The 12968-nt window shown below is 46.4% G+C and overlaps 1 protein-coding gene across 1 annotated transcript; it reads left to right on the top strand.

The window, feature by feature from the left end:
• The first annotated feature begins 2236 nt into the window (after positions 1 to 2236).
• On the top strand, positions 2237 to 11612 carry LOC310947971 (up-regulator of cell proliferation-like). Its single transcript, XM_083914961.1, has 3 exons — positions 2237 to 2241; positions 4790 to 4854; positions 6342 to 11612. Exons 2-3 carry the CDS (start codon positions 4827 to 4829, stop codon positions 10985 to 10987), a joined length of 4674 nt encoding a protein of 1557 aa, XP_083771087.1. The 5' UTR covers positions 2237 to 2241; positions 4790 to 4826; the 3' UTR covers positions 10988 to 11612.
• The last annotated feature ends 1356 nt before the right edge of the window (positions 11613 to 12968 follow it).

Here is a 12968-nt window from a genome sequence, read left to right as displayed (position 1 = left end):
CCAGCTGGGCCGCCACGGCCCGCTTGAAATAGGTGGGCTTTAGCGGAGCCGTTTGCACATGTACGAGCACGAGCGTGCGCACGTGTACGCGCACGAGCACGAGCCCTACGGCAGTAGCGTTATGTCCGCCTGTTCGGACATGTAAATAGAAGGACGGACCATGCGCGGATATTTAACAACAACAACAATGGTGGGGAAAGGTTCACGTTGGTGTGATGCGGAGGTGGAGTGTTTACTGCAGATTTGGTCGGATGAAAATATTCAAAAACAGTCGACAAGACGCACAAAAACTCCGAGGTCTATGGAAAGATTTGTAAACAAAGCCACACACGCGATCAATGCGTGTGACGTGTTACGGCTTGATGGCGTATGGACAGCAAGAAGTATTGGCCGAGGCCCTGGTAGTGTGAGTACGAACGGGGCTGGGGCGCGGGGGGGAGAGGGAGGGGGGACAAGTACCCTAAAGTCCGGGTCTCGGTCCGGGAGGACAGTGTGAGCGCGCCCTGAAATCCATGAGTCTGTGGCCAGGATGCGAGCGGATGGGGATATGGAGAAGCAGAGGAAGCTGCAGAAGAGAGGGATGATTAAAAGAAAATACATGACAGGAGAGGACGAATTGCAGTTTGAAGAAGCTCGTTGACGTCGTTCTCCCCAAATCAATTTCAGTCCAAAGCAACTGGACCTGGTTATTTGTCAGGAAGACGTTTCACCTCTCATCCAAGAGGCTTCATCAGTTCATGTACGCATCTGACCAGGCTGGGACTGGACCAGGACCAGGACCAGGACCAGGACCAAGACCAAGACCAGGCTGGGACTGGACCAGGACCAGGCTGGGACTGGACCAGGACCAAGACCAGGCTGGACCAGGACCAGGACCAGGACCAGGACCAGGCTGGGACTGGACCAAGACCAGGACCAGGACCAGGCTGGGACTTGACCAGGACCAGGACCAGGACCAGGCTGGGACTGGTCCAAGTAACTGGTGTGGAGATCCAGGTATTTAACCTCTCACAAGGTCGATGATGTCACTGGAACCCTTTTATGCTCCAAGTGCCAACGGCCGTCGTTAGAGTGGCGGTCGTTGGTGGAAGTTGGTTTCGACTTCGTTAGTGCTCTATTGAGTCTTAGGGCGCACTCACACTGTCCTTCCGTCCCGTGCCCCGTGCTTTAGGGTCCTTGTCCCCCCCTCCAGGCCCGTTTGTACTCACACTACCTGGGCCTCGGAGAATGCTTCTTGCTGCCTATACGTCATCACGCCGTAACACGTCACACGCATTGATGACGTCATGGCGATGCGTGGCTTTGTTTCCAGATCTTTCCGTAGACCTCTGAGTTTTTGTGCGTCTTGTCGACTGTTTTTGAATCTTTTCATCGACCAAATCTGCAGTAAACACTCCACCTCCGCATCACACCAACGTGAACCTTTCACCGCCATTGTTTGAAATGTCCGCGCATGGTCCCTCCTTCTTTTTTCTACGTCCCAACAGGCGCACAGGAAATGACCTCAGAACCGCCGTAGGCCTCGTGCTCGTACACGTGCACACGCTCGTGCTCGTACACGTGCAAACGTGCTTTGCTAAAGCCCACCTCTCCCAAACGGGCCGTGGACGGCAAGCGTGCCGCAGTGGAGCGGTTGCACTCACACTGGTCAAACGCACAAGGCTTTAGCTGAAAAAACGGTTTTGGCCCGGTGCGGAAGGACAGTGTGAGTGCGCCCATAACGAACATCGTTGGCGTCACAGGAGGCCATTTGTTGTTCACACAGTTGTTTTTTGAGGTTGGTTGTTGAATCTCCTCCTAGTTGACATGGAGACACTTTATGGGCGCTTCAAGATCCGCCCGTTATTAAAATGTTTGTCTTAATTACAGAAGTACAATGAAAACAAAGAGTTCGTTTGATGGAAGCGCACCTCGTAGGTTGGCAATGCTTTAACAGTCTGTCTATGACGCTGATTCAGAAGGGTGTTAACCTGCACCAACATTACTGGCATTACACAATGAGATGCTGGTGTTTGCTCTGTGTGCTCACTGAAACACATTCCCACACATAAATAGCAATGAGAAAACAAAAGCAACTAAACAAAACCACAGCTTGACAACAAATGTTCCTGCACAACATGTAAAAACAGGATGAGGTCTATAAACCTGTTATTCTTGTGTATCAGACACTTTCGGTTTCTATGTGCGGTATAAAAACCTCAGCTGACACACACACCCCTGTCTTCTGCCTCCTGATGTCAGGTAAGTTTCACTGACACTTGATATGCTGGAGCTGTTTTACTCTGTTGTACTTGATCTGGGTCTTAATTTAAAAGTATTGAAATGACGTTACTTATATCCCCAAAGCAATATCAGTCAAATGCAACTGGACTTGGTTATTTGTCAGGAAGACGTTTCACCTCTCATCCAAGAGGCTTCATCAGTTCATGTACGCATCTGACCAGGCTGGGACTGGACCAGGACCAGGACCAGGCTGGGACTGGACCAGGACCAGGACCAGGCTGGGACTGGTCCAACGAACTGGTGTGGAGATCCAGGTATTTAACCTCTCACAAGGCCGATGATGTCACTGGAACCCTTTTATGCTCCAAGTGCCAACGACCGGGGGTCAAAGGGAGGTTATGTGTGAACAGTTCTTTGAGGTTAGATTGTTGAATCTCCTGGGAAGGGATGAAAGGGCAGCATTGTAAATTGGAGATAAGTGGAGTCTCAGACCTCCTCCGCTGTTTAGCGATGGTTTCTCTACTTTTACATAGATGCTTCTTTTCCTCCTCTTTCAAACCATCTGTCCTCTCTGTCCAGGATGTGGACATTGTTGTCCTCAAAGGAGTGGGCTTTCTCCTTGAGGTGTGAGTGGGCAGCAGAGTCCAGGCCTGAGGAGTTAGCTCTCCTGTGTTGGGCCATGCGTTTATGCAGTGGTTGTTTTGTTTCTCCAATGTAAAGATCTTTGCGTTCCTCGTTGCATTAACAGCATAAACCAGATTGCTTTTGTGGTGGTGTGGTGTTCTGTCCTTGGGATGTACTAGTCTCTGTCTGAGTGTGTTACTGGGTTTGAAACACACAGGGATGCAGTGTTTGTTGAAGATCCCCCTTGCTTTTGACTGAAATTGCTTTGAGGATAACGATGACCTGGATGAATGAGAACATTCACAGGCCCGACGTTACTTATAGTTAATCAAGTGTTTGACACTAAAATTGCACGTCACTGTATCGAGTCAGTGAGACTGGATGTTTTTTTTTGTTTCATTGGTCTGATACACGGCGCCTGATCTGTGCCAAGTCGGGGTGTAAAGGTTCAAACCAGAAACTCATTTGAACTTTAACGCTAAATTAAGATGTTATTCTGAAATGATACATTTCCATGCCATTCTAGGCCTTTATGAAATATTGTATGAAACATTATCTGAAATGTGTTTTGTGTCTGTGATCTGATCCTTTTGTATTAATGAGTATAATATTTTTAGTTTCTTCCGTTTTTTCTTAACAAAAGGGTAAAACAATAAGTCTTTGTGCCGACTTTCTCAGTAGTGTTAAAGTAGAAAAGGTTCTGGTGTTCGGGAATGCAGCGTTAGCGGGTAGGGGTATATAAACCTTGGTTTAAACCTACACTCTTTCGGTTGTATAAGCTTAATATATAACGAAATAAATAAATTAAGTCATCTATTCAATCATTCAAATAGATCCATTTGAAGGTAAGTAGCAGTGACACTTAGGGCGCACTCACACTGTCCTTCCGCACCGCGCCAAAACCGATTTTTCAGCTAAAGCCTAGTGCGTTTGACCAGTGTGAGTGCAACCGCGCCGCGCATAACTGCGGACAGCTGGCCGTCCACGGCCCGTTTGAGAGAGGTGGGCTTTTGTACAGCACGTTTGCACGTGTACGAGCACGAGCGTGCGCACGTGTACGAGCACGAGGCCTACGGTGGTTCTGAGGTCATTTCCTGTGCGCCTGTTGGGACGTAGAAAAAAGAAGGAGGGACCATGCACGGACATTTAAAACAATGGCGGTGAAAGGTTCACGTTGGTGTGATGCGGAGGTGGAGTGTTTACTGCAGATTTGGTCGATGAAAATATTCAAAAGCAGTCGACAAGACGCACAAAAACTCTGAAACTCGGAAAGATCTGGAAACAAAGCCACGCATCGCCATGACGTCATCAATGCGTGTGACGTGTTACGGCGTGATGACGTATAGGCAGCAAGAAGCATTCTCCGAGGCCCAGGTAGTGTGAGTACAAACGGGCCTGGAGGGGGGGACAAGGACCCTAAAGCACGGGGCACGGTGCGGAAGGACAGTGTGAGTGCGCCCTTAGAGAGAGGGGGAGAAGTTCTCCATCCGTGAGGAACTCGGCGTAGAGCCGCTGCTCCTTTGCGTTGAAAGGAGCCAGTTGAGGTGGTTCAGGTTCATCTGGTAAGGATGAACCCTGGGCGCCTCCCTAGGGAGGTGTTCCAGGCACGTCCAGCTGGGAGGAGGCCTCGGGGAAGACCCAGGACCAGGTGGAGAGATTAGATCTCCACACTGGCCTGGGAACGCCTCAGGATCCCCCAGTTAGAGCTGGTTAATGTGGCCCGGGAAAGGGAAGTTTGGGGTCCCCTGCTAAAGCAGCTACCCCCGCGACCCGACCCCGGATAAGAGGCTGAAGATGAGATGAGATGAGATGAGATTCCCTGAATCATGTTGTAGCCCATGTATATAGATATGTATCGGTTCATCTTATTACGGAGAGATGCACACCTCTATACAATATTTAATTCTGTGAAACCGAAGAAATTATCTCTTCTTTCCTCTAGGTTTGAAAGCACAGGAGTTCAAGGAAAGGCCAATACGATGAACACAGGAGGACAGGAGCTCGCAGGTACCCTCCCACTCAGAATACTGATACTACTAATATTGTACAAATACAATTTTTTCTTCAAATTTAAACATAATCGAGGCACATGATATGTAATGGATAGCAATAAATAAAAAACTACAGAGACCTTGGACTAGATGTTTACACCACCAGAGCTGCAGAATGAATGGAAATTTGATCGCGATTAGATATTTTCCTCATATGCCGGGCGGAGAAACAAAGTCAATGAATCAGATCAACACTGTTGATTTCTTCCCACAGAGCCGACATGAAAACTATTTTGGTTTAGTTCATTTCTGCGGTCACTCGGCTGAGACAGTCTGTCCTAGCGCGTCACATACAAGGCTTCAATGGAAAATTAACCTGTAACTTGTAGCCTGATGTTAAAGAAGCTGCGGGGCTGACGTTTGAGGTGTTTGTGTTAAACTGAACAGTTTACACAACACAAGTGCTCACCATCCAAATGCCTAAAAACAATCACCACATCAAAATGATTTGATACCAAATCAGAGCATTGGGTTTTCTATCGTGGTCCTCAAGGTGTGGGTGAATATGCTGTTTTCAAAAGTATTCAGCCTCTTGCACTTTAGCGGGTGTCACAGTTCTCATTAGGCCTGGGCCATCGTAAAAGTCTGAGCCTAGAACCGCCCCTGGTAAAAACTACAAACTGTGGTTTCAGAGGGATAAGCCTGTGAATGTTCTCATGTGTCCAGGTCGTCGTTATCCTCAAAGCAATTTCAGTCAAAAGCAACTGGACTTGGTTATTTGTCAGGAAGACGTTTCACCTCTCATCCAAGAGGCTTCATCAGTTCATGTACACATCTGACCAGAACCAGGACCAGGACCAGAACCAGGCTGGGACTGGTCAAACTAACTGGTGTGGAGATCCAGGTATTCAACCTCTCACAAGGCCGATGATGTCACTGGAACCCTTTGTGCTCCAAGTGCCAACGACCGTCATTAGAGTGACAGTCGTTGGTGGGAAGTAGGTTTGAACTTGGTTAGTGCTCTGTTGAGTCTTGACGACAGTCGTTGGGGTCACCCGGGGCCATGTGTGAACAGTTGTTCTTTGAGGTTAGATTGTTGAATCTCCTGGGAAGGGATGAAAGGGCAGCATTGTAAACTGGAGATAACTCAGACCTCCTCTGTTTAGTGATCGGCCTTGTGATAGGTTAAATACCTGGTTCTCCACACCAGTTAGTTGGACCAGTCCCAGCCCGGTCCTGGTCCTGGTCCAGTCTCAGCCTGGTCAGATGCATACATGAACTGATGAAGCCTCTTGGATGAGAGTTGAAACGTCCAGTTGCTTTTGACTGAAATCGCTTTGAGGGTTTCAGAGGGAGTTGCATAGTTACTACTCTTGGCTGGTGTTCATCAACAAGTACTAAAAGCATGTTACTCTGTAAACTGCACATGCATACACCACATACAATCCAATAGTGTCTACATGTTCTTGATTTCTAAGTGATCTTTTTCTTTCTGTTTGACAGTCCTATTAAGCTTTCTCTGCAAAGTCGGACTGGAGGAGTTTTACCCCAACAAGCTGACACTCCGGTCTCTCTTGGAGATCAACAAAAACACCATAAATGAAGAAGCTGTTACATCAGTGGGGGAAATACCTTGGAGTTTTCTCAGAAAACTATTTAAAATCAATGCTGATTGCAGGAACTGCACACAATCATCCAACAATGAGGAGGACGATGATGATCTCTTTGAACTGGACCTTTATACTGCATGGGACTCTGCAGAGGAAAATAAGGTTCACCCTCTCGATCTCATAGTAGCTCTCTTCCTTTGTGCTGACAGCTTCTTGCAACAGGAAATGGCCCTCAAGATGTCAATGTGCCAGTTTTCTGTCCCACTGCTGTTGCCCCCTGGTAATAACAGCCAGAGTACCCTGATGCTGTGGGCTCTGAGAGACATTGTCAAAGAGTGGCGTCCGCATGATTTGTCTGAATCAAGAGGGTTTGTTGAAGACAACATCGTCCAGGCAAATATACCCTTCTATTCCTTTGTGAGGCTGAAAAACTGCAGTTTATCGAAGTCCCAGTCTTTGAATCAAGTTCTCAGCCGCGGCCAGCAGAATCACAACATGTTCATACACAGAGACATGGAAGGAGGAGCTCTTAAGAGAGAAATTGCAAATGGACTGGTAGAGGTTTGCTGGTACCTTCCTTGTGGCAGAGAAAATCTTGACATCTTTCCTGAGCCAGTTGCCTTTGCTAATTTACGAGGAGACATTTGTGAGTCACTCAACCAATTCACTTTTCTTCTTCAAGTGTCAACTGCTACATTTGTATTCCTAGACAAAGTTGAAGACAAGGAGCACAAGATTTTGACTTCTCTTCAAGATGTGAAATCCAAACTGTTCTTCGTGGTGAATCGCAAGGAAGGAAATGTAGAAGATATGATGTCTGTCAAGACAACACTGAAAGAATTAGATTTGCCAAAGACCAGTGTGAAAACCAAAGACCCAAGGGTAAATGTTACAGAGTTTTCAAAGAAACTTTGTACAACCATTAAGTCATCCCTGTTAGATGCAAAAGCTACAATGAGCATCGTAGATATGTTCAGCAAAGCTGTTGAACTTGGTCAGTGTGTGGATGAAAGCAATACTGACAAACAAAAGAAGGCAGCTGAAGAAATCATGGAAGGCACTGAGGTGCGAACTATACCACACTACAAGAAACTACAACTTCCTTTGCAAGGAGATAACTGGAAACGATTATCCCAGTTAGAGAAGGAGGAATGTAGGATGAAAGCGGCCGGTGCCTCAGGCCTCGAAGAGTATAAATCTCAGTTACAGGCAGAAAAACAAAAAATCAGGGAGGAGCAAAGAAAACAAAAAATGTCCAAAGGAATGAAGACTTTTATTCATACCTTATCCACAAGCGACAAAGAGAAAAGAGATTTTTTTCTGAAGTGGATGAAATTCAGGTGTAATGCACATTCACGGGATAAACTGACTGCGCTGCGTCACAAATTTAGAGAGCAATGCAAGAAGAAAGACGCAAAACGCATTGCAGAGTTAGATCAGGCATTGCTCGATAGCTCTTTAGGAATAGAGCATTACATGGGAGAGATGGGACTGATCTATGAGTTTTCCTTGCAGTCACAAGACACTGCTGATGAAATATCTGGTCTCCCTGGTTTGGCTGCTGAAATGCTCTTGGACGGATACCCTTTAGAGCTCTTGGATGGCGACGCTTCCAACATCCCAGAGAGATGGGTGACAGATGTGCTAATGGAGCTTCACAAGAAGGTTGGAGGGCAGAGCAGACTGTTGGTACTGTCAGTGTTAGGTGTTCAAAGTACTGGGAAGTCAACACTCCTCAACACCATGTTTGGTGTGCAGTTTCCTGTCAGCAGTGGCAGATGCACAAGAGGAGCTTTTATGCTCTTCCTCAGAGTTGGAGAGGATATAAAAAGTGACTTGAACTTTGACTTCATACTTCTCATTGACACAGAGGGTCTGAAATCTCCCGATCTTGCACAACTTGAGGACAGTTATGAGCATGACAACCAGCTGGCAACCTTTGTCATTGGCTTAAGTGACGTCACCATTATAAACGTTGCAATGGAGAACTCAACAGAAATGAAAGATGTCCTCCAAATAGCAGCTCATGCATTCCTGCGAATGAAGCAAATTGGAAAAAAGCCAGTGTGTCATTTTGTGCACCAGAATGTTGCTGGAGTCTCAGCTCACACAAAGAGCATGACAGAAAGAAAACACATACTGGACCAACTCAATGAAATGACTCAAATTGCAGCTGAAATGGAAAAGCAGCCTTCCATAAAGTCATTCACAGATGTGCTGGACTATGACATAGAAAAAAACAACTGGAACATCCCAGGACTCTGGCACGGGACCCCACCAATGGCACCGGTGAACACAGGTTACAGTGAAGCTGTGGCGGATTTCAAGAAAAATCTGTTGGGGACAGTTAAAAGCGACAGAAGAGAAGGGCTTTCAAAGATCCCAGAGCTTTTAGAATGGATGAGAAGTCTCTGGAGAGCAGTCAAATACGAGAACTTCATCTTCAGTTTCAGAAACACTCTCGTGGCTCATGCCTATGACAACCTTTGCAAAGAGTTCAGTCAATGGGAATGGGAGTTCAGAAAGGAGATTCTCTCCTGGCAGGCAGCCACAGAATTTGAGATCTTGAAAGCTGACAATGGAGATCAGGTGGAAACTTGGAGAGGCGAGTTGTCGGAAAAAATAATATCACAGCAAACAACAATGAATGAGAAACTCAGCAACTACTACACAAGGAAAGACAGACGTGTCAATCTGATCGAGAAATACAGAATTGACTTTTCCAACAGTATCAAGAGTCTTGCCAGCGAAATCAAACACTCTGTGTGCACTAAATTGGATGATGTCATTGAGTTGAAAATCGGTTTTAAGAAAGCGCAGGAAATACTGAGAGAATACAGAGGTGTGATCGAAGAGCGGGTCATGAAGCTGCTGAGCGAGTGCAAAGACTCCACGCTGTCCGACGAACAGCTGACACGCGAGTTTGAAAAGATGTGGGCCAAAGCCACTGAAAACATCCCTGGCCTGAAAGAACGAGACATATCCGCATGCATTCTCAACCAACTGAGAAAAGACTTCTCAAATCGAAACGTAAATGAGAAACTGCAAAACACTGACAAGCTAAAGGAGACCGTGACGGGTTCGTTTAAGACCAGAAGTGACCACGTAGACTCGTCTTGGAAGGGGCTTCAAACCCTGTGGCAGGAAGAGGATTTACAGATCTTTGCCGAATGTGTCGTTGAGATGTCCACACAGTTTGTTCTCGATAAGACAAAGACAAATGGAGATTACAACGAATCTTTCACGAGAGATCTTCTGGATAAAATAGACAAATACCTCAGACAGAGCTACGAGCGCTTCAAAACAAATACACAGTTTGAGATTGACCTGAAACTTCACATTTGTGGCATTTCCTTGAGAGAATTCCAAAAGATGCACCAAAGGTTTTTGTCGGACAATGATCCTCAAATTATGCTGGAGAAATACAAGACACAGTACCTGTCCGACTTTCTCGATTTATACAAACAGAGGGACGACTGCCAACGCAAGGCAAAGGACTTTGTCAGACTGTGCATCAAACCCGCAGTTAAAGACTACATCAGTAGATCTCTGGGAATAGACATTGTGGATGAAATTCTGACCAGTTGCCATTCAGCCGAGTACAGCTCACGCTCCTTTTTCCAGTACAACATTCAGAAAGAGTTGCTGCTAAAGGAAGACTTCAAGAGTTTCGTTAAGTACATTTCAAGGTATGAATTATATGTTAAGGACTGGATATTCTCCCAAATCCAACAAAACATGGATAAAGACAAAACTTGGTGCAAGCTGAAGACTAACACTCTGCAGATCATAGCTGACAAAATAACAGAAGCAACAGAACGCGCCTCAAAGGGAGAGGGTGGTGCTCTGTTGCCAGATAACCAGGAAAGCATCCCGGAGCTGATCAACAATATGCGCAAATATTTGATAAAAGACATCTTGATTTCAGAGGAGGCTGAGAAAACCACCTTGTTTCAAATTCAAAGCACATGCCATCCGTTTACAGAGAGTCTTATTACGGAGTTGAGAGCAATGAAGGAGCAGCTGCAGGAGGAATTCTCAAACTCTGAAGACATCACCGAGACTCTGAACAGACTGCCAATCAAACCGCAGGACGAGCTTTTCAAGAGGGTGTTCGGCTGCGGACAACAGTGTCCATTTTGTAAAGTTCCTTGTGAGGCCGGCGGCAAAGAACACAAAAAGCATCAAGCGGCCTTTCATCGGCCTCAAGGTCTGACGAGATTCAACGATATCGATTCTGAGAAGCTGGTTTCTACACTGTGCACTACGAGTGTTCACAGTGACCGTAAGTTCAGAAACCCAGACACCAAATGGGAGTGGCATCCTTACAAGGACTACACCGCGTACTACCCAGACTGGCGCATTCCTCCTGATGCCACCATCCAGGCATCTGACTACTGGAAATATGTCATGGCTCAATACAATGACAGATTTGCTTTAGAATACAGAGCCAAGCCAGCTGATGTCCCAGAGGCCTGGAGGAGGATCACAAAGGAGCAAGCACTGGAGGGGTTAAACGATGCCTTCAACATTAAGTGAACAACGTACAAATAACATTAAAACAAGGAAGAACTTATACAACTGTACAGAGAAGACCAAAAGGAAACAGGAGCTGGACAACTTAAGTCAGGGCATCTAGCAGAACAATTAATCCAATTATTCATTCATTCATCTTCAGCCTCTTGTCCCTGTCGGGGTCGTGGGGGGCTGGAGCCGAGCCCAGCTGACATCAGGCGTGAGGCGGGGTCCACCCTGGACAGGACGCCAGTCTATCACAGGACACATAGAGACGAACAGAGACAGACAACCATTCACACCTACGGGTGATTTAGAGTCATCAATGAACCCAACACCTGCACGTCTTTGGACTGTGGGAGGAAACCGGAGAACCCGGAGAAAACCCACGCAGACACGGGGACAACATGCAAACTCCACACAGAAGGGCCCCAGACGGGGTTCAAACCAGGAACCCTCTTACTGTGAGGCGACAGAGCTAACCACCACACCACCGGTCCTATTTTCTGTTGATATTTACATTGATATAAACCTCCATCATGATGATATTTGTACAAAGACCATGTGAACAAAATGAAATAAATGTAAAAAGACGACCAAAGTGCTTTTGTCTCTAGTGTCAAAGTCAAATGTGAGAATTTTACAAATGTAAAGGGTTTAAAGGTTTAGCTGTGACAGTGTCCATCAACACCTGTTATTCATTATTCCATCAACACTCAGACCCTGCTTAGACTTACACAGTATTTCATTAGGACATCGTGTCAGAAAGTATAATGTTTGTTAATGTTAATATTTTTATGCGCAATAATTCTGCATCTCTCTAAAATCCAGTTGAAGTGGATGGAATATCATTTGCGCTGCTCACATCATTTAAACATTACATTTACAAAACAGAAACATGTTTGAAGAACCCCACAACAATTTCAGTCCAAAGCAACTGGACTTGGTTATTTGTCTAGGAAGACGTCCAGGAACAGGAGCAGGCTGGGACTGGACCAGCACTAACAAAGTCCAAACCTACTTCCACCAACGACTAGACCAGGACCAGGACCAGGACCAGGCTGGGACTGGACCAGCACTAACCAAGTCCAAACCTACTTCCCACCAACGACTGCCACTCTAACGACGGAGCACAAAGGGTTTCAGTGACATCATCGGCCTGTGAGAGGTTAAATACCTGGATCTCCACACCAGTTAGTTGGACCAGTCCCAGCCTGTTCCTGGTCCCTGTCCTGGTCCAGTCCCAGCCTGGTCCTGGTCCTGGTCCTGGTCCAGGCCCAGCCTGGTCCTGGTCCTGGTCCTGATCCAGTCCCAGCCTGGTCCTGGTCCTGGTCAGATGTGTACATGAACTGATGAAGCCTCTTGGATGAGAGGTGAAACGTCTTCCTGACAAAGAACCAAGTCCAGTTGCTTTGGACTGAACTTGCTTTGAGGATAACGACGACCTGGACACATGAGAACATTCACAGGCTGTTTGAAGAATGCAAGAAAAAAGCAGTTAAACAATGATGTGCATTTTCAGCCTCAGGAGGCGACACAATCCCATATTTTACTCTTCACAATCACTGGCAGATATTTCAGAGCAGATCAAACTTTCAGTCAATAGAAACTGAAAGAAACGACGTGATGAGATGCTGTGTCGAGGCTTCGATAAGTACTGTATGGATCATAAAGTCTTTAAAGTCACCTAGCACTTTGGAAAACAGCCACAAGGGGGCACTCAAAGCACACGGAGTCCACCTATTCAACAAACACAGCTTGTCAGCACTGTTAAGCCTCAGCACTACAGAAGCTGGCTTCTGAAAAATATTCTTATTATTTATAAGATTTATTCATTTATTGCAGAGGTGTTCCAGGCACGTCCAGCTGGGAGGAGGCCTCGGGGAAGACCCAGGACCAGGTGGAGAGATTAGATCTCCACACTGGCCTGGGAACGCCTCAGGATCCCCCAGTTAGAGCTGGTTAATGTGGCCCGGGAAAGGGAAGTTCGGGGTCCCCTGCTAAA

Source organism: Echiichthys vipera, assembly GCF_963691815.1.
Source record: "Echiichthys vipera genome assembly, chromosome: 1".
Taxonomy (NCBI): Eukaryota; Metazoa; Chordata; class Actinopteri; order Perciformes; family Trachinidae; genus Echiichthys; species Echiichthys vipera.
The sequence above is the reverse complement of the archived record's forward strand: the minus strand, read 5'-3'. Positions and strand labels throughout refer to the sequence as shown.

Coding starts and splice junctions, on each gene's coding strand:
- LOC310947971 (XM_083914961.1), top strand. CDS start 4,827: ATGAACACAGGAGGACAGGAGCTCGCAG. Junction 4,855..6,341: donor AGGAGGACAGGAGCTCGCAG/GTACCCTCCCAC, acceptor TCTGTTTGACAG/TCCTATTAAGCTTTCTCTGC.